Genomic DNA, 22,364 nt, shown 5'->3' with positions numbered 1-22,364 from the left:
AACATTTTTTAGGAACATAACCAGTTCGTTAAGCGGGGTGTTGCCTGTACATAACTGTATAAAACGCATGCATAATAATACAGGTTATACTTTAATACACCAAATATTTTGTCCAATTAATATGCATTCAAGCAGGCCTATCAACAATTACATGATTGTACCTCCCTAGTACATCATCTGCATATTTGCACAGTTCAGCCAAGAACACCTTTTCACTCAAGAGTACACCTATACAGTAATACTCCGCTTAACAAACGTTCGTCTAACAAATTTGCAGTTTAACGTACTATGTAAAGTTAGACCAAAAAGTCTGCATAACGTACAACCACATCTGATTTAGCGAATTTTCTGGGTTTGAATTTGCTGGGTGAGGGACTGAACGCAGTAGCTTCGCTGTGATTGTCTGGTTCCCCACCTCTGTCTCTATCACTCCTGGAGCTGGATCCAAGATTCTTTAACAACGTCAGAGCAACCTCCTGCAGCTAAATGGCATCTATGAACGCTTGGAGGGATGGTGACAAGGTGGCTACCAGGTTGCTCTGAGATTGCTGGGAACACCACCTCTCCAGGTGGTGTTACTGTCTTATATATGCTTTTATGTTCACCAAACAATATTTCTATTAGCTTTTAACAAACCTTGCCCCCAAGAAAGGATTGTTTTGCAATGCATAAAGTGAAATCTTACATGGAATACCAAAAAATAAATTAGAGATGAGATCAGCCACAGATGAAGCGGGAGACTCTCGGCCACTCGGCCGCTTCTTCTTCCTGTGACACTTTTGCTTGCATGTTACTTTCATCATGATGTTTATGTTTTCATTCCTCTATTGCCTGCTATAATGGATATCATATCTTAGTATTCATATATGCTCATTCCATGAGGATAACCTTGACTCCATAGCACTGAGTAATAGTGAATTACTACTGGTATTTCATTAATAATTCACTATCACTCAGTGCCACAGAGTCAAGGTTATCCTCATGGTATGAGTGTATATGAATACTAAGATATGATATCCATTATTGCAAGCAATAGAGGAGTGGAAACAAATATCATGGAAAAAGACAACACGCCAAGCTGAAAGGGTCACAAGAAGAAGCGGCCGAGTCGCCGCGAGTCTCCCGCTTCATCTGTAGTTGATCTCATCTTTGCTTTATTTTTTGGTATTCCATGTAAGATTTCACTTTATGCATTACAAAACAATCCTTTCTTGGGGGCAAGGTTTGTAAAAAGCTCATAGAAATGTTGTTTTGTGAACGTAAATGCGAGAATGTGAGAGAATATGTACGTAGCTCCTCTATCTTCCAATGACTTGTATGACATCTGTGGAATGACTGGGTGTCGTTAGCTCACTACCGCTTGTTTGTCTTGAAGGCAGTTTACCCACCCCAGACTGACGTGGCGCTTGCTGGCGGCTATGAGAGGAGGCAATGTTTTCCAGGTTAACGAGCGCAGCAGCAGAGGGACACAAGCCGCCACACACAGCACTACCCTCGTTCTGCCCGGCGAAGTTCGTTTGCGAGGCCATGCAGCAGGGGAGTCACGGGCGACGGGATCGAGCACAAGGACTCTGTGTGGGCGAATTGTGGGCCCTTGCGAGTGCGTGGGACTCCCTGCATGTGTTGCCGCCTTACCAGGGGAGGAGACGGGCATGAGAAGAGGAAGACACGACGCTGCGTACGTGTGACTGCCGAGACTGTGCTGTTTGCTGCGTTGTTTGTTTTGTGCTCTGTAAATAAACTGCAACTGGAAGACCAGTGTTTCAAGTTGTGCCCTGCTACAAGCTATCTAGGCATTATGGCAGACCAGCCCTCCCTTGACCTAAGACTGATACTGGAGTATGACGGCTCAGGTGCGCTGTCAGTGGTGGAATGGATAGAAAAGCTTGAGCTCATCTGTAAACTGCGCAATGTCAGTGATGTGGCTAGTGTCATCCCTTTGCGTCTGTCTGGAGGCGCATTCGCCGTATACTTGCAGCTTGCCGAGGCAGACAGGAAGAAAGTTGAGAAGATTAAGGAGGCGCTTCTGGCCGCTTTTGTGATGGATCCATATATTGCATATGAACAGTTCATCAGCCGAAGCTACAAGCTGGTGAGAGTCCGGATGCCTTTCTGGCTGAGTTACGGCACTTGGCATCACTGTTCGGAGGAGTGTCTGAGAAGGGGCTCGCCTGTGCTTTCATCGCTGGTCTTCCTGAAAGTATCCGGCGACTACTGAGAGCGGGCTCGCGGATGGAGACACTTGACCTGCCTCAAATCCTGGCGTGGACGAGGGCAGTTGTCCATGACGATGGTGCCGGTGGTGTCCGCGAAGTATGTCTCGGCGCCAGGGGTGGGAATTCAGAAACTGGTCCGGATCAAAGGTGCTTCGCCTGTAATGGTGTGAACCACTTTGCCAGGGACTGCTTAGCTCGGCAAGAAACTTATGGCAGCAGGAGCCAGAGAAGCGCTGGGTGCACTTCAAGACATAGTGTGAGGTGCTACCACTGTGGTGTCCTGGGCCACATCGCTTTGGCATGCCCGGGAAACGACCATGGAGGGGAGGCGTCAGCACCAGCCTCCTCTCTGGACAAACAGTGATGGAGGCGCTACCAGTCGTGGAGGTGTGGCTGGATGGGAACTGGCGCAAGGTACTGGTGGACACTGGGTGCTCGCAGTGCGTGGCTCACATCTCATGCTGCAGGAAGTGGAGGAAGGAAGATGTGGCAATTCTGACCATCAGCGGTGAGGAGCAGAAATGCGAGGGTACGGGTGTCGTGCGCCTCCAACTTGACAATGGTGCCTCTGTTGATGTCAAGGTGTTTGTGGTGAGTGACAAGCCTCTGGGTTTCCCGTTCGTGTTAGGGATGAACGGTGTCGTGGCTTTGGGGGGAGTGTCTGTCAATGCGCATCGACAAGTACGGTTTGGTATCGAGGATGCACAGATCTGTGCAGCTACCGGCGCTACCGCTGACATACAAGTGGATGAGCAGGACTTCAGTGTCACCTATGATACTGTAAGTAACACCTGGATGGCGGCATGGAAGTGGTCGGGGGGAGATGAACCCGGTATCCTGCTGAACAAGGTGGAGGAGTATCCTGTACCAAGTGATATAAGAGCATGGTATGAAGAGGAGGTGGATAAGTGGATAGAAGACGGATGGTTGGTGCCGCACGACGAATACAAGCACAGTCCTGCCAAAGGACTGATTCCTCTGATGGCAGTTGTGCAGCACAAGGGAAAAGTGAGGCCTGTTCTTGACTTCAGGGAGCTGAACACCTACATACACCTACACGGCAGATTCTGACGTCTGCATCGACAGAATAAGAGAGTGGCGGAAGCAAGGTACGAATGTGCCTGTCATAGATCTAAAGCAGGCCTACTTACAAGTGCACATTCACGAGTCTCTGGCCGTATCAAACTGTTATGTATAAAAGGCGAAGGCATTGTCTCACACATTTAGGTTTTGGCCTGAACGTCGCCTCCTTGATAATGAAAGCTGTCCTCAACTCTGCGTTATCACAAGACCCCGACGTAAAACGTGGGACTTTGTCCTACATCGATGATGTCTACATTAACGAGGACATCGTCACGGCTCGTCAAGTGGTGGAGCACCTTCATCGCTACGGCCTAACCACCAAGGCTTATGAGCGCGTTGCAGAGGGTGCTCGAGTTCTTGGCCTGAGGGTCTAGGGGGAGAGTGGTATGCTGGTCTGGGGACGTGATGGCAAGGTGAGTGGTGTACCTAACCGCCTGACGCAGCGGACGGTTTTTTCTTACTGTGGCAAGTTAACCGGCCATTTTCCAGTATATGGGTGGCTAAGAGTAGCAGCGGCCTACGTGAAAAGAACGGCTAACACAGCTACGCACACCTGGGATGACGTCATCGTCAATGCTGACCTGCGAAGTATCCTGGAGGAAATTGCTGGAAAGATACTGAAGAGCGACCCTGTTCGAGGAAGATGGGATGTGGGAGGAACCGCGGCAAAAGTGTGGGTGGATGCTAGTTCGTTAGCTATGGGAGCAGCAGTCGAGGTGGAAGGGAAGATCGTCACGGACGCCTGTTGGTTGCGTCCTGATGATGCCAGCCACATCAACATGGCCGAACTTGATGTGGTCATCAAAGGACTCAACCTAGCTTTGGCATGGAAGATGAGTAAGGTTGAAGTGGTGACCGATTCCTCAACTGTCCACCACTGGATTAATGACCGCCTTACTGGACGAGCGAGGCTGAGAACAAAAGCTGCCAGCGAGATGCTGATTCGCCGACTTGAAATTGTGATGTCCCTGGTTAAGGAGTGCGGACTAGCCCTTACAGTGTCTCTGGTGCCCTCACGTGAGAACAAGGCAGATGTCCTCACCGATGTGCCACAGCGATGGTTAAAGATGTCCGCGGCCGATGTCACAAAACCACCACCAGTGTGTGTGGCAGCTATCGAAACACTTCTTGCTCAATTAGTGACAGAAATCCACCATTCCCGTGGCCCCCCTGGGGTGAGAAGAACGTTGTACTTTGTATGACGAGTAAATTCAGCAGTGACAAAGAGACAGGTGCGTGCTGTTGTCGCTTTCTGCCAGATATTCCAGTCTATTGACCCAGCACCAGTAAAGTGGAATAAAGGCAGTTTCTCAGTGGAAGGCATCTGGCAGTGGATCGGGATGGACATCACGCACTGCAGAGGGAGGTCATATCTCACGCTCATAGACTGCGGGCCTTCTCGCTTCACTATCTGGCGCCCGCTGAGGCTACAAACGAGCGATAACATCATCGAACAGTTGGAAGCAGTTTTCTGGGAGCGCGGGGCACAGGACGAGATTCTGACTGATAATGACACCGCCTTTCGCAGCAAGTTGTTCACTCAATTTGCCTTACGTTGGAACGTGAATATGTACTTCCGGGGAGCGTATTCACCATCTGGAAATGGTGTCATTGAGAGGTGCCACAGAACAGTGTAAGTCATTGCGGCCAGAAAAGGATGTTCTATAGCCGAAGCGGTGTACCTCTACAACATCACACCCGGGGATGATTGTTCGTCTACCTCTGCGCCTGCGAACATGTTGTACGGGTATTCGGTGAGAGTGCGGGGAGAAGACGCGAGCAGAAGCAACCCTGCATCAGAAAACAACCCTCACCAAGTAGGAGAGGAAGTTTGGGTGAAGCCTCCCAGCGTGCGCTGTGACGAGCAGTACAAAGAAGGCATCGTGACTGGACTAGTATCGGATCAAGTCACCGAAGTTGATGGTACACCTCGTCACGTTCGTGATCTACGACATTGCATTTCACCACCAAGTCACCGGGACAGAGTAGGCGGCACCTCAAACAGTAACAGCGAGGATTTGGTGGTTACGTTTCCTACTCAAGAGGAGCAGCGTGAGGAGGAGGATCCCAAGAGAAACGGTGAAGGTCTCGGGAGTGTGACGCTGAGACGTTCTGCTAGAATCAGACAATCCACCAGGTGTTTGATGTGTGACTAAGTACCTGTGTGAGATGTGTGACAGAGTGTCTGGGTGATTTAGATATCATGGGGGAGTGTGGAATGACTGGCTGTCATTAGCTCACTACCGCTTGTTTGTCTTGAAGGCAGTTTACCCCCCGCCCACAGACTGACGTGGCGCTTGCTGGCGGCTATGAGAGGAGGCGATGTTTTCCAGGTTAGCGAGCGCAGCAGCAGAGGGACACCAGCCGCCACACACAGCACTACCCTCGTTCTACCTAGCGAAGTCCGTAAATCCCCTGCGGCCATGCCGCAGGGGATTCACAGATGATGGGATCGAGCACAAGGACTTTGTGTGGGCAAATTGTGGGCCCTTGCGAGTGCGTGGGACTCCCTGCATGTGTTGCCGCCTTACCAGGGGAGGAGACGGGCATGAGAAGAGGAAGACACAACGCTGCGTACGTGTGACCGCCGAGACTGTGCTGTCTGCTGCGTTGTTTGTTTTGTGCTCTGTAAATAAACTGCAACTGGGAGACCAGTGTTTCAAGTTGCGCCCTGCCACAACATCATAAAAGTAGTGGGATACCGGTGGCCCAATATGCTGCCAAACGTATATATATATATATATATATATATATATATATTTTTTTTTTTTTAACCCATGTGGTATGTTGGGGACCAGCCCAGAACGCATCCCCCCATTTTCATTATTTCTTATGGGAAAATTACATCTGCTTAACGAATTTTTGCTTTACGAACAGCTTTGACACCCCTATCCTGTTCGTTAAACGGAGTATTACTATATATATATATATATATATATATATATATATATATATATATATATATATATATATATATATATATATATATATATATATATATATATATATATATATATATATATATATATATATATATATATATATGCACACACACATATATATGGTCGTGTTTATGTATGCTTGTATGTATTTGTACGTATATGTGTAAATGTATATGTATGTAGGTAAGAAAACCCACACCTCAGATAATCATTGGTAGCAGTACATTATCTCTCTCTCTCTCTCTCTCTCTCTCTCTCTCTCTCTCTCTCTCTCTCTCTCTCTCTCTCTCTCTCTCTCTCTCTCTCTCTCTCTCTCTCTCTCTCTCTCTCTCTCTCTCTCTCTCTCTCTCTCTCTCTCTCTCTCTCTCTCTCTCTCTCTCTCTCTCTCTCTCTCTCTCTCTCTCTCTCTCTCTCTCTCTCTTTGTGTGTGTGTATGTGTTTAGGTTTGGGCTGTTGCAGCTGGGAAAATTGTCTTATTAGTGTTGAATGTTAACATAGACTGGCACTCAAATAGTGATGAATGCAAATAATTGGCATATGCTTATTACTATTTTAATGTAGAAAGAGAGACAGTGAGTTATGGTGGTTGAGCTACCACATGTAGGGACTAAGCAAATCCCATGAAGATAGAAAACACAGCTTAAAGGTTCCATATATTCATGTAAAAACAAGGTACACAGAAGACCTCGATAGTTCAAGATGCTGGTTATGACTTGTTGTGTGACCCGCAAAGTGGGCAGCCTCAGGCTGAAACTAGGGTGATCATGGTAGCATTTGTAGCGACTGGGCAAGTCCCAGGAAGACAGGAAGCACCACTTGAAGGTTATCTGTATTCAAGGAAAAGCAAGATACAGTAGAATCACAAATTTGAATCGTAATTGGAACTGAAAATACTAATCAAGATTCATAATACTGATATGTGAAATTAACTTCATATGGGGATAAATGCGATTGGAATGAAAGTCGTGCCAACTAACTTATATCAACTATGTTAACTGTTTCCATACTGAAGGAAAATGCCTATGTCAGAGGGTGAGGGTGGCAGAGGAGCAAGCCATTAATTATCTAAAGTATTGTTTTTAGCATATTTTAAAACCCTCCTACTGTGTTTGGAACCTCCCAGTTTTAGAATCTGCTGCCTCTTGCTTTGTATAAATATAATTCTTTCAGCAGCTTATTGAAATTTTTGTGAACTATATGCTGAAATTTCCTTCTTGGTCTGTAATACTTGCAGAATTTTTACTAAGGTTCTGTCCTCTGTGCATATTTTCTGTCACATGTATATTTTCCCCTGAATTGTTCTCTCTCTCTCTCTCTCTCTCTCTCTCTCTCTCTCTCTCTCTCTCTCTCTCTCTCTCTCTCTCTCTCTCTCTCTCTCTCTCTCTCTCTCTCTCTCTCTCTCTCTCTCTCTCTCTCTCTCTCTCTCTCTCTCTCTCTCTCTCTTAGGTTTTCATATCAATAAAATGTAGAGTTTTGGCAGTCATCATCATTCTAAGTTGTGCCCAAGCATTCTTATAATCTTTTCTGAATCTTACAGAGTAAATGTCTATAACTTATGACATCTCACTTTTTACCTGCCATGTACTCACTGTTATGAACATGTATAATTAATGGACTGTGTACTTATAAGGTATGCGGCATCATAAATGATTACAGCAATGTTTCCATTTGTATTAATGTTTTTCTTACTAAATATGTCACTAATACACATTTCTGCTTCTCCTTATCAATAACAGCCTTTTTTTTCATTATTTTCCAATATCCACTCTTGTCTTATAGATATGAGAGTTGCTGGCCAGCTATTCAGAGAGGTTGCAATGGTGTTGTGTTTGTGTATAACCCTGGACGAGATGACCAGGCACGCACCCTTGACTCCTTGTATAATCAGTTCGCAGCACAGCAGGGTGTGAGGGAGGCACAGTGTATTGTCTTCTGCCACCACAAGCCAGGTGTCCAGGGAAAAGGAGGGAAACTATGTGAGTATTACCCACAATCTAGCTGTGTTGTAATGCAGAGTTCCATTATAGCCAAGCCATTAAAGTATAAAAGATTTATGGCAGCTTGGTATTAATTGATTAATCTCTATATAGAGAGAGTTTTGTTTTCAACTCAAATTACAGTAAACCCCAGTTAAGTTGGACTTGAATAAGCCACATATTTAATAAGTCAGACATTTTCAGTAATTTATTTATTATTTTTAAATTTTTATCTTTTATTTATTTGTTTATTTTTTTACATCCTATCTTGATAGTACTAGTTGTTATTCTTTTGCCCTTTCAATGAGTATGTTAAGTCGCTTGGTTGATATACTGGCTAAAGTACCCTTGATAGCTCATACACCGTCCATGTCACTTGAGTTGTCTGAGCTGTTAGGGATGGAAAACTACTTGTATGCCATGCTAAGATCATCGTTTACATAGCTGACAGCAACTAAGAGAGTGTCTCCCTCAGCTTTTCCTTCCATAAAAGATATAATTTTGATGCATGTTCCCGAATATAGAGTAAAAGAGAGCTAACACACATGGTATAATGCTATATGTGCAAAAGTTGAAATGTGTAAGGATGCAGCTTGGAAAAAATTAAGGAAACAATGGAATGAAGCAAATAGGAAGCATTATAGAGAGGCACAAAACAAATACAGTAAGCCCAAGCACTTGCCGAATTAATTAGTCTGGTGAAACTACTGCTAAATGCGAATTTCGCCAAACACAAGTATTTTTTATACCATATAAATTGCCTAAAAATGCCTCAATCAATCTTTGGTCGTTGCCAAAGTCCCTCTTTTGATCCCTAAAATACCATCTTTCGAGCTGAAATAAAATTGTTTGCCTTAACATATTAGAACACATGTACAAAACAGACCAATAAACAATGAAAAAAACTAATAAGACATGCTATAAAGGGTGTAACTCCTGTTTCCCTCATCCACTTTCATCCTTGCCGCCACCACCATTATCCTTACCCCCACAGGTACCACTTGTTGCACTGGTAGAGGCCATGTTAGTGGTAAATCGCCAGAATTCGTTCCCACGCTAGCAGAACAGAGGGTAGCACAAACAAAATGGCTGAAGGAGACTCTCACACTGCATTCTGATAGGTTTAGAGAGAGGTCTGATGTCACCTTGGAGCCGCGTGGTTCACTGTGTAGTTGCCAGGGGACTGCCAAGTTTGAATTTAAATCGCCAAGCGTGCACTCGGTGATTTGTGGCCATCTTACTGCCAAAAGTGATTTTCGCCAAGCTGAGATTCACCAAGTGCGGGGCCATACTGTACAGGATAAGAAGGAAGAAAAAATTTTGAAAAGGATGTAATGAAGAGATGTGAAAAGGAATCCCAGCCTTTTTATAAATGGAAAACTGACAAACAGAGAGACCATCACACTAAATTAATTAAGGGAAATAGGATATATGAAACAATGGAAGAAATGAGTGAACTTATGAATTAGAGCTTTAAATCAGTATTTTTTGAAGAGGGTGAGTTCATGATGTATTTGTCGTCTTGGGTGACTTTAATGCTATCACAGGCACTGAGAGAGCCAGCTACGAGTCATGTTTTGGTCCCCACAGCTCTGGTACCACGAACAACAACAGATCTTTCCTTCTGAATCTTGCAAGATCCAGAAGGTTGAGAATTACAGGTTCTTGGTATCAGAGACAAGCGCTGCACCACTGGACTTGGTATAGCTATGCTGGAGGAGTAGTGAAGGAGATCGACCATATCCTTGTTAGTACTCATTGGAGGATCCTCCAGAACTGAAGGGTGTTTTGGAGTGCCGAGTTCTTTGCGACTGATCACAGGCTTGTTGTTGCTACATTCAAGCTGCATGTCAAGTCCAGAAAGCCTCCAAGATGTGACCACACTGTTTCATCTTAAGAAATTGAAGGACTTGATATGTGCCCAGGAGTATGCAGTGACAATCTCCAATACTGGAAAAAGGGGTTGGTCATCCCTATTGAAATAGGAAAGGGGACTGTCAGGACTGCAACAACTATTGGCGGTATAACACTGCTGAGTGTACCAGGTAAGGTGCTTGCCCATTTACTGTTGATGCGTATCTGCAGTCGCCTGCTGAAACACCAGAGACCTGAACAGTCTGGGTTCACGCACAGTAAGTCAACAACTGATCGTATCCTAGCTCTTCACGTACTGGTGGAGTGCCAACATAAGTTTCAACAAGGGATGCTTGCAGCCTATGTCGATCTGAAGAAGGCATTTGATTCAGTGCATCAAGAGACACTGGGATCTTTTGAGTCTCCATGGGATTTCTGCAAGGATTATTGGTCTATTAACTGGCCTCTACTCCAGGACTGTGAATGCTGTGAAGTGTGGAGAGGGGGTGACCAGCTTCTTTCCTGTGAATATGGGAGTGAGGCAGGGATGCGTGCTTGCTCCATCACTTTTCAACACTTGCATGGACTTGATACTAGGAAGAGTTGTAGACCAGAGTCATTGTGGAACATCTGTCAGCAATACTGAGATTACAAATCTTGGTTTTGCCAATGATGGAGTAATCTTTGCTGAGTCACTGGAGGTTCTGGTAAAGGCTCTAGAGGCACTGCATGAGGAGGCAAAGCCCTTGGTACAAAAGGTTTCCAGGCCCAAGACTAAAGTTTAGGTGTTCGGAAGCTGACTGGATGAAACAGTACAGTCCATCCATGTGTGTGGTGAGGACATTGAGATCTCGGAGAATTTCTCATACCTTGGTAGTGTAGTGCGTAATGACAGTGGGTTGAGCCAGTCAGTTGTATGGTGGATTGGCCTGGCCCATGGCATTATAGACTTGCTCAACATGAGTATTTGGCGTTTTCGGTACCTGTGTAGATGGACGAAGATTTAGATCCTCAAGTCACTGGTAATTCCTGTCTTACTCTATGGTTGTGAGACATGGACACTGAACACCGATCTGAAGAGGTGAATTGATGTCTTTGGTACTAGATGTCTTCACAAGATCATGGGGTACCGCTGGTATGATTTTATGTCAAATCAGCGATTGCTTCATGAGACTTATTCAAGGCCAATTACCAACATAGTCCGTCAATGCCAACTGCGACTATATGGGCATGTGGCACACTACCCAGAAGCTGATCCCGCACATCGGATTGTCTCCAAAAGGGATAATCCAGCATGTAGGAGGCCAAGGGGAGGTCCACATAACTCATGGCTTGCTGGGAGTTACTTGGCATGGGTAGGGAGCCTACATGGAGACTCATGAGGCGTGACCGCCTGGAGTGGCATCATAGGGTAGTTGAGGTGACGTGCTCCCTGGCATATGCCGCCCCCCCTTGTAACTGATTGATTGAGAGGAAACAGTGAAGGTTAATATTGAAATTAGGTCTACACTAGAAAGAATAAAAAAAAAAAAAACAAAGCCCTAAAGGAGAAGCGTAAGAACTATTGAAAGGGCTTAGGGAGAAGGTTGAGGCAAGGAAGGAAGTGATGAGTGAAGAAAAATTAGATGAGTAGAAAAAAGCACGGAAAAAGATCAAGAAAATGAAATAAGTGAACTTTGCAGAAGTGGTTAAACAACAAATACAAAAAAAAAAATCAAAGGACACAGTGATACAGGTGATTAAGGAAAACAAAGAAGTAGTGAGAAACACAGTATGTAAAAGAATTGTATGCTTATGTAAATATATATATATATATATATATATATATATATATATATATATATATATATATATATATATATATATATATATATATATATAAAGTTCTGCGCCAAAAGGCACCAACACAATAACTGTAAGCGGCATCAAACAGTACATTAACAATAATATAATGGGTACTTACAAATGGTTAGTATTTCAATGGTCTTCCTTTCTTCTTCAGGCACTCTTTGAGACATTTAGGTACAGAATCAGCTAAGTTTTTTAGATGTTCTGCGTCGATATTCCTCCACGCCTGCTGCACTGCCTCAATCAGCTGCGGGATGGTGCATGTGTCGTGCTGCCCTTTTAATGATGGCCCACAGGTTTTCGATAGCATTTAAATCTGGAGAATATCCTGGCCAGTCTACAATAAAGCCTACCTGACATCCTTTTAGCCACTGCTGTACATCACGGGCAGTATGACATGGCACCCCGTCCTGCATAAAAATGTCAGTCTGGCAAGCCTCAAAACACTCAGGCAGGTGGTAACCCAAAAGCTCCCGGTAGGTGTTTTTATTGAGGTTTTCATTCCTCGGCAGCACAACTAATTGTCCCTGGCCATGGTACCCAAAAGCACCCCACACCATAACACTGTCAGGGAATTTTTCAGTCAGGTGTGTGTAGCGTGGGTCAAGCGGGTCGCTGCCACTGCGACGGTACACATTCCCACCTCTGTTCCCAGCCACAGAAAAATGTAATTCATCACTTCACAGGACCCGCTGCCACTTTGCTGCATCCCACTTTAAATATTTCCAGCAGAAAGCAATCCTGTTCTTCACTTGCTGCTGAGTGAGACGAGGCTTGCGGCAAGGGAGACAGCTGCGGTATCGTAGCCTGTCGTGGAGGGTATTCTGCACCGTCCTCTTGGAGACATCAGCCAGCAGGAGTGGGTTATTTTCCTTTATTTCACTTGCTGAAATCTGTGGGTTACCCTCGACTTGCTGCCTGATTATATTAGCAGTCCGTTGTATAACTTTTAATGCCCTCCCAGAGCGGTGTCCATGCTCCGGTAAATCCATGTGCCACCATCCTTGTAGCGCTTGACCCACTTTTGAACAGTTCGTTCTGCCAATCATACAATTTTAGAAATATCCTTCACAGACTGCCCTGACCTGTAGAGGGACACAGTGCTTGCCAGCTGCTCCTTTGTAGAGTGCCTGGGATTTTCCATGTACTCCGTGTACGGAACAATGAGACTGTGGACACCTTACTCACAGACCGTTTGAAAAAAAAACTGCCAGCTTGGAGCCAGTGAAACATACCCCAAGGCGGTTACAGTAGCAAAGCGTTGCACTGACACTGCCTGATGTACGATGTCATTATCAGCTGGCTATGAGAGAGACTCGACACACTGTCTCTATCAGTGAATTATGTTACCATAAAACGTAATTCACGGATAAAGGGCTATTTCAGCTGTCCATTAACCTTCGTTATTATAATGAGAACAGACGTATCTATCTATCTATCTTTCGTCTGTCATAAGTTTGAAAAATGCCATCTTAGTGAGTCATGTTCGATCAATCAATATATGCATAAAGTTGGGTATGACGATCATAATCATCCGTGGTCCTCACCATTGCCTCGTCACGCGATACCGGGCGATACATTGCGTAGAGTATCGTTCACTAATATAGAGAAAACAGAGAAGCCATATTATAGGGAAAATTTCTGTAAGATTGCTGGACAGTTAAAGGATGCCTCTATGACACAAAAAAAGTTCAATGTTTTATGCTTGTTGCGTCGGAGCCACACAAACTTTTGGCGTGGACTGTATATATATATATATATATATATATATATATATATATATATATATATATATATATATATATATATATATATATTGTGATGGGCACCGTCTTAATCCCCTTTAATTTATTATATTATTATATGTGAAGCCTATGGCCACCCATCGCGGGCCCCTCGGGCTGTTCTACTGAGCAGACAACCCCCCTCCTTCTTCTCGCTTCTCGTTGCAAGCGGGAGTCAGTACAGAGGTAGCCTTCAGCGGAGATAGACACGCACTCTCGTCGGTCTGGCACAGTGTTAGGGAGATTCGTGTTGCTGGGCTTCTCTTGTTACTTGCTAGTCATTGGTCTGGGAGTTGTGCCCTCCTGTTGAGTAGCTGGCTTGCTACTGGGTAGACCGTGGCTGTGTAGGACAACGGGCTTGTTGTCCTGAGGAAAGTGTAGCCGGTTGGGGCTGCATTTCCTATTGTGTGTTCGTCCACTCGGGTGTGGCGACGCGGAGGGACGCGTTATTGTTTCATCCCGTTGTTGCTGTTGGTGGCTGTGGTCACCAGTGTGTTTTGTTGGGTGGCTGTGTACCCCCACCATCTTTTGTATAGTTTCAGTAGTAAACTGTATTGTAGTGGTAGTAGCCACGCACACCATTGAAGGCTGAGAGGCTTCATGTCGGCCAGTAGTGCGTAGTTGTTCGTCAGACTTGTCTGCGACGAGTATTTGGACTCGTGTATAGATGGTGTCTGGGCTTGTGTGTACATCACCGGATGTGCTGTACACATCATATATTGCAGTAGTAGTAGGCCAGGGATGTCAGTCTAACAGGTGTTAGTAAGAAATTGTTGTAGTAGAATAGTATAGTTATATAATATACCGCGCGCGTTGTTCCGCTCTGTGAGTTATCACAGTCTGTGGACAAGGCGGGTGGAGAGGCATTAATACTCCATAGAGAAGTGGGTGGAATTGTCCTTGTGGGCAGTTTCTCTAGGGGGTATTAAGGCCTCGCCCTGTTGCACATAGCATCTACCATTTATAAATTCTACTTGGTTGGGTACAGGAGGAGAAGGAGTTGCTGAGGAGATTCCCTTACAGTGGGGGAAATTATACACTGTTGGCGACCTTGAAAGAACCTGAGGGTTACGTCGGCTGCGAGTTATAGTAATGGGGACTCTGTGGAGTGTTTTATAATCCCCACTGTACTGACCGTAACCAGTATAACAGTCTAGTGAGCTGTAGCAGCTGACTGCAGCCAGGTGAACCGTAACAATATATATATATATATATATATATATATATATATATATATATATATATATATATATATATATATATATATATATATATATATATATATATATATATATATATATATATATATATATATATATATATATATATATTTTTTTTTTTTTTTTTTTTTTTTAATTCATTTATTTTTTTAAGGGAAGAGAGCCAGCCAAGGGCAGAAAAAAAGAAAAGATAAGAAAAAAAGGCCCACTTGAGTGCTGGTTCCCTACAAAGAGAAAAACGTCAGCCAAAATTAGGGAGCAAATTCCTCAGTATCTCCCTCTGAAAAGAAGACAAGTCATAGAAATTCGGAAACACAAATGCAGGGATGGAGTTCCATAGTTTACCAGTGAAAGGTATGAATGATTGAGAGTACTGGTTAACTCTTGTATTAGAAAGTTGGACAGAATAGGGATGAGAGGAAGAAGAAAGCCTTGTGCAGCGAGGCTGCAGGAGGATGGGAGGCATGCAGTTAGCAAGATCAGTAGAACAGTTAGCATGAAAATAGTGATAAAAGATAGGAAGAGATGCAACGTTTCACCAGTGAGAAAGAGGCTGAAGACAGTCAGTGGAGGGGAGTTGATGAGATGAAAAGCTTTTGATTCCACTCTACCTAGTAAAACTATGTGACTGGAACCCCCCCAAACATGCGAAGAGTACTCCATAAAGGGGCGGATAAGGCCCTTATATAGAGTAGGCAGTTGGAGGGGCAAGAAAAACTGGCAGAGACGCCTCAGAATGCCTAACCTCATAGAAGCTGTTTTGGCTAGAGATGAGATGTGAAGTTTCCAGTTAAGATTTTGAGTAAAGGACAGACTGAGGATATTCATCGTGGAAGAGGGAGACAGTTGAGTGTCACTGAAGAAAAGGAGATAGTTGTCTGGAAGATTGTGTCAAGTTGATAGATGGAGGAATTGAGTTTTGAGGCATTGAAAACTACTAGATTTTTTCTGCCCCAATCGGAAATCTTAGAAAGATTGGAAGTCAGGTGTTCTGTGGCGTCCCTGCGTGATCTGTTGACTTCCTGAAGGGATGGTCATCTTAGAAAGGACATGGAAAGGTATAGGGTGATATCATCAGCATAGGAGTGGATAGGGCAAGAAGTTTGGTTAAGAAGGTCATTAATGAATAATAGAAAGAGAGTGGGTGACAGGACAGAACCCTGAGGAACACCACTATTAATAGATTTAGGAGAACAGTGGCCGTCTACCACGGCAGCAATAGAACGGTCAGAAAGGAAACTTAAGATAAAGTTGCAGAGAGAAGAATAGAAGCTGTAGGAGGGCAGTTTTGAAATCAAAGCTTTTTGCCAGACTCTATCAAAAGCTTTTGATGTATGTATATATATATATATATATATATATATATATATATATATATATATATATATATATATATATATATATATATACAGTATGAACGGTCATCTCGCGTAATATAGTCTCGCGAATTTAGCATCTCGTGCCTATTTCAAATTTCCCGCCTTCTGCCATCTAGTGGTGGTAAATGAACATCTCGTGCATGTCCATAGGCTGGCGCGCCAGTTTAATGGTTGGCTTGGGTCGGTCACATCAGGGCAGAAGCTGGGTCAACAACAATTTTGCGATTTTGTTGTGTTGTGGGGCATATTTACTTTTGTTGTTAAAGTGAAAACATTCTAGTGGCAGTACAATAACTTGAAATAACAAGGAACATGAGTTCTGTGAGTGGTAGTGGCGGAAATCGTGGTGGAAACTCTGGTGAAAAGCGTGGTGGACGTGAGAAGCGTGAATATCGAAAGGGAGTGAAGCTCAGAAAATATACTCTCCAGAAAAAGAAAGAAATGGTTCAGATGATGAACAATGGTGCAAGAACATGTGACATAATGCGTAAGTTTAACTGTCCTGAATCAACAGTACGATCAGTGCCCAAAAATAAAGAAAACTTGGCTGCTTCCGTGAAGGTGTTTTCTTGGTTTCTCTCAGCACGCACACTGGCTGATACTTCACAGCGCAACAGATTGCTTGCAATCATGGAACATTACCTAAATGAATGGGTAATCAGAAGGGATCAAGAGAAGGGTGATCTTTCTGGCCCTGCAATAAGATCACAAGCACGGCTGTACTTTGATTCAGTGTGCCGTAAGAAAAATGTTAACCCTCCACCCCATTTTGCGGCTTCTGTGGGCTGGCTAGCAGCATTTAAGAAAAGATATGAAGTTAAGTATGCCCTGAAGCATGGTGAAAGCAGATCAGCAGATGAGGAAGCAGCCAGAACTTACCCAGAGATTTTTCAACGTCTTGTGACTGAAGGCGGTTACAGCCGTGACCAGATTTTTAACTGTGATGAAACTGGGATTTACTGGAAGCGGGCACCAAAATCAACCCTCATCGCTAAGAATGAAAGACAAGCTAGGGGTGTGAAGCCTTCCAAGGACCGCATTACTGTTTTATTCACAGCTAATGCAAGTGGCGACTGTTTGATGAAGCCCCAAGTCATCTATCGCTCTGCTAAGCCTAGAGCATACAGGAATTGCAATATGAACCAGCTTAATGTTTATTGGGCCAGTAATAAGAAGGCTTGGGTCACGTCAGCACTGTGCACTGACTGGTTCGACAATCATTTTGTCCCTGATGCCCAGAGTTATTGCAAGAGGAAGAATTTAGATTTCAAGGTGCTGCTATGTATGGATAATGCTCCGGGGCATGGTAAATTCCTAATAGGGCGTCATCCTAATGTAGAAGTTGTCTTCCTCCCGCCTAATACAACATCACTTCTACAGCCTCTTGATAAAGAGTTCATCTGCAACATCAAGCTCTTTTATTATCAGTCTCTCTATGATATGTCTGTCAAGACTGACTCGCTGGAAGAACTAGAGAGGATTGAGGCTGAGCTAAGTGTACGTGACCAGGATGAGCCCGATGAACCGATCGCCAGCACCAGTTCAGACCCACCACCATCTCAGACCCGAGAAGTGTTAACTGTGAACCAGTTTTGGAAAAACTACAACATTAAGGATGCTGTTGACTGCATTGTGAAGGCCTGGCAGAAAATAAACAAAGCTACAGTGTTACACGCTTAGAAGTTTTTGTTAGGTGAGGTCGGAACAGCTGTGCGTGAGCGCCAGCAGGAAGCCACCACACTCTCACAGACTGTAGAAGCTGCACGTCTGATCCCTGCACCTGGCTTTTTGGCTGTGGAGGCCAGTGACTTGGAAGAAATTATTGGTATCCATCAAGAGGAGGCTACTATTGAGGAGATGCTTGAGGAAGATGAAGCTCAAGATGATCCTGAAGAGGATGGACAGCAGGAGCAAAATGTTCAGCCAGGCGAACCGACAACTGGGCAACTGACGGAGATTCTCACCACCTTCTCACAGCTGACTGAACAACTGGAGGTATATGACAGGCGCCCATATCCACGCAGCATATTACAGCCATCTCTTGATCAAGTGATGAACATTTATAAAGACCTCTACATGTCTCGTGTTAATGCTCACCACCAGTCACTGATCACAGGATACTTCAGTCAATCACAGGCTGCCAATGCTCTGGCTAACGTAACAGCTGAACCAGGTGAAGATGAAGAGGATGTCAACGACCTGCTGGGCCTTTTACAGGAAGATGACATCGCTCTGGATTTTGATGGCTTTGAAGCTGAAGTTGCACTCAGTGCTGGGGGTGATGCACAAACAGTGGAGGAGGGAGCAAGTAGCCAGTAGTCATGGCTCCCCACCACTACCACGCCAGGCCACTCAAGCCAGTCACAGACTCTCGTAACGTAAGTAGAAAAATATTCTAACCTTTATTATTATGTTGAAAAGTGTTAAATATTGTTTATTAACATACAGATTATGCATAACCTCGTTTATGTGAATAATTTTCAGCAAAATATTTTGTATTTTTGGACGGTTATTTTGAGTTATAGGATGATCATGTACCATACCTAAGAACCAATTATGCTATTTACATGTATTTCAATATCGCTCATCTCGCAATTTTTCATCTCGCGGCCGATAGTCCAGTACCAATTTACCTCGAGATGACCAATCTTACTGTATATGTATATATATATATATATATATATATATATATATATATATATATATATACATACAGTAAAAGTCCTTAAATCCAGAACCTTATAATCCGGAAATCCTTATAATCCGGAAAATTTTAAAGGCTGAGTTAAATATGTAAAAAGTAAAAAATTATAGTAGTAAATATATATTATAATAGCCGAAACCAAACATGTCATCACCGACATTGAGTTTGACACAAACTCGTAAGAGAATAATGTTTGAAGGAACACTCGACCCTCGAAACAATGGACAAATGCGTGCACGACCCTGTCCGTAGATTGCAAAAGTACGTAAAAAACTGTATAAAATGTACGTAAAATACTGTATAATCATTAAGAAATCATTCAAACAGTATTACAAAGCATTAAATACAACAAATAACCTAAAATAGATGACATGAGCATGGTCAGTTTAATAAGTATTAACCCCTCCTACTCGGGAACATCGATAGACGTTCATCACGCAAGACTCGCGGCACGTCGATTGACATTTTGGAGTTTTGGGCTATATTTTGGCTATTTTCTTCCTGTTTTCTTTGCTTGTGAGTTGGCAACACTCATTGGGATTAAACATGTGCTATAGGTCAGTGTGTCACCAACTTCCACGATGGATGGTGAGAGCGAAAGTTATTCCACGGTGTCCGATTCCGTCACCTCTCCCGCGCGCCTTACTTCTACACCTTGAGTCTCTCGTCATGTTGCGGGGTGACAACTTTTGAATGAGAGTGGTATCGAAAGGGCATTGGAATTAACAGTTTCTTCAATAATAGATAGTGAAGATAGCGATGTTCTTGGCTCTGATACAGATATAGGAGGTTCAACCACCGAGGGGGAGGACATTCTACCACCATCACCAGAGAGAGAGAGAGAGAGAGAGAGGGAGGGATACAAGAGGCCTGTTATCTATCACTGTAGCCAAGGCCACTGGCGCCGATCGGATGCAAGGCTACGTACACCAATTATACCACCTCATTCAACATGTGATATTTTGGTAACCATAGCATCTAGAGACATCTGTTTTTTTGCATTGCAAAGAGAAAGAGTTGCTTAGGGCAGAACACCATATGTACTCACTCGTTTCTTGAATTTCCAATTGTAATCAGTATGTAAATAGAGGCTATTTTGTGCGGCTGACATTATCTCCACACCATGCACATTAATCCTCACAGATCGTTCCTGCACGTACCATTTCATTACCGCGGCATCTAACCTAGTTTCTCTTGCAGTCTTCATATGTTTCCTAGGTAATCCTTTGCCACTCTTACTAGCTGTGGCATCGACACAATACTGGGCAGCATATTCCATTTATTTAGGCTTGGCTTTCTTGATGTCTGAAACAGTCTGTTTTGGCCACCCCATACTCCTCACTCAGCTTCCCAACACTTGTTCCTTTTTCTAATTTTTGTATTAGTTCAAGCTTAGCAGCCACTGGAAGAGCCTTTCAATTATGCTTCACTGGTTTACTAGATTTAGGAGGCATTTTGGATAGGTTAAGCACTCGTGGGAAGGGTACAAATGCATAAAAAAGCTGTGGTAAGCACTGGACAATGTTCACTGTTGGTTGAAAACGCACGGGCTGAAGATAAAACATGGCGGCCAACAGCTGATGACGCGACCGACTTGCCACCTACCGGACAATAATTTGCCGGGAACGGAGAATTGCTCGCATATTAATATTCGTCCGTAGATTAAACCGGACTCCAGAATTTGTCCGTAGTTTCCGAAATCCGTTGATGGGAGGTCCGTTGTTTCGAGGGTCGAGTGTATTATAAGTGGTGTTTTATGTTTCTGTAGGTGATGTGTGTCCGTGTGTGCATGTGTGTGTGTGTGTGCATGTGTATTTACCTAATTGTATTTACCTAATTGTAACATACGGGAAAAGAGCTATGCTCGTGTTGTCCCGTCTCCATATCTAATAATGTCCAGCTTTTTCTTAAAATCATGAATATTCCTTGCGTTGACCACTTCCACGTCTAAACTATTCCATGCTTCCACCCTTCTATGAGGGAAGCTATATTTTTCACATCTCTCCTATAAGTGGCCATTTTAGTTTTTCCCATGCCCTCTCGACATTCTTCCATTCCACATACACAGATCTTCCCTATCCATTTTTTCCATGCCAATCATCACTCTGTATATTGCTATCAGGTCTCCCTTTCTCTTCTGTTTTCCAGGGTTGGAAGTTGCATTCTTTTCAGTCTGTCTTCATAAGTCAAATCTCTTAAGTCAGGCACCATTTTCGTTGCAGCCCTCTGTACTTTCTCTAGTTTCCTTATGTGTTTCTTTAAGTTCGAGCCCACTGTATTGTTGCATATTCAAGCCTCGGTCTTATCATTGCAGTAATTATTTTCTTCATCATTTCTTCATCTAGATATACGAACGCCACTCTTATGTTCCTCAATAAGTTCAATACTTCTCCAATTATTTTGTTTATATGTCTCTCTGGCGATAGGTCATTGGTAATTGTCACCCCAAGGTCTTTTTCTTCATGACTGGTTTTATGTCTTCATTTCCTATCTTGTACATACTCCTGATTCTTCTTTCACTCTTGCCAAACTCTATTTTCTTGCATTTTGTCGTGTTGAACTCCATTTGCCATGTACAGCTCCATTTCCATATTCTGTCCAAGTCTTCCTGGAGTAGTTCGCAATCTTTGTCACATCTCACTTTTCGTAACAATTTTGCATCGTCTGCAAATAGGCTCACATAACTGGACACCCCATCCACCATGTCATTTATGTAGACTGCGAACATTACTGGTGCCAACACTGATCCCTGTGGAACTCCACTCTCCACCAATCCCCATTCTGATGGTCTGTCCTTAATTATTGTTCTCATTTCTCTTCCTACCAAAAGTCTTCCATCCATTTTAGTAAACTGCCATGCACTCCTCCTACCATTTCAAGTTTCCAGATCAGTCTCTGGTGTGGTACCTTATCAAAGGCCTTTTTTAAATCCAGATATATTCCATCAGCCCAACCATCTCTTTCCTGTATTACATCTATCACCCTCGAATAGTAACATATCAGGTTTGTCGTGCATGAACGCCCTTTCCTAAAACCAAATTGACACTCACAAAGTATGTCATTTTTCTCCAAGAAGTCTGTCCATCTAGTCTTCACCACCCTCTCACACATCTTAGCTACCACACTTGTAAGTGACACTGGTCTATAGTTCAATGGGTCTCTCTTGTTACCTGATTTATAGATTGGGACAATGTTAGCTCTTTTCCAGTCTTGGGGCACTACACCTTCCCTTAATGAGGCATCAATTACTTCACAAACTTTTTCTGCCAATTGCTCCCTGCATTCTCTTAAAATCCATCCTGATACCCCATCAGGTCCCACAGCTTTTCTCACTTCTAAACTCCCCATCATGTTCTTG

The 22,364-nt window shown here is 43.7% G+C and overlaps 1 protein-coding gene and 1 pseudogene across 2 annotated transcripts in view; both read left to right on the top strand.

Moving 5' to 3' along the window:
* The window catches only part of LOC123507961, an 80,571-nt gene that overhangs the window by 5,395 nt on the left and 52,812 nt on the right, over positions 1 to 22,364 (top strand). Inside the window, exon 2 of one of the 2 annotated variants that reach the window (XR_006675843.1) lies at positions 8,130 to 8,217. Coding sequence is in view for 1 of the 2 variants with exons in the window: in XM_045261325.1 (XP_045117260.1) it covers positions 1,619 to 2,218 (600 nt within the window). In the remaining variant the exon portion in view is untranslated. Of the gene's footprint in view, positions 1 to 1,442; positions 2,234 to 8,129; positions 8,218 to 22,364 lie in introns of those variants that run through there. The other variant, XM_045261325.1, reaches the window with a different exon arrangement.
* Positions 2,580 to 8,159, top strand: LOC123507960 (annotated as a pseudogene).

This window comes from Portunus trituberculatus, chromosome 23 (genome assembly GCF_017591435.1).
Source record: "Portunus trituberculatus isolate SZX2019 chromosome 23, ASM1759143v1, whole genome shotgun sequence".
Taxonomy (NCBI): domain Eukaryota; kingdom Metazoa; phylum Arthropoda; class Malacostraca; order Decapoda; family Portunidae; genus Portunus; species Portunus trituberculatus.
Note: the sequence above shows the minus strand (reverse complement) of the source record. Positions and strands in the feature narration are given on the sequence as shown.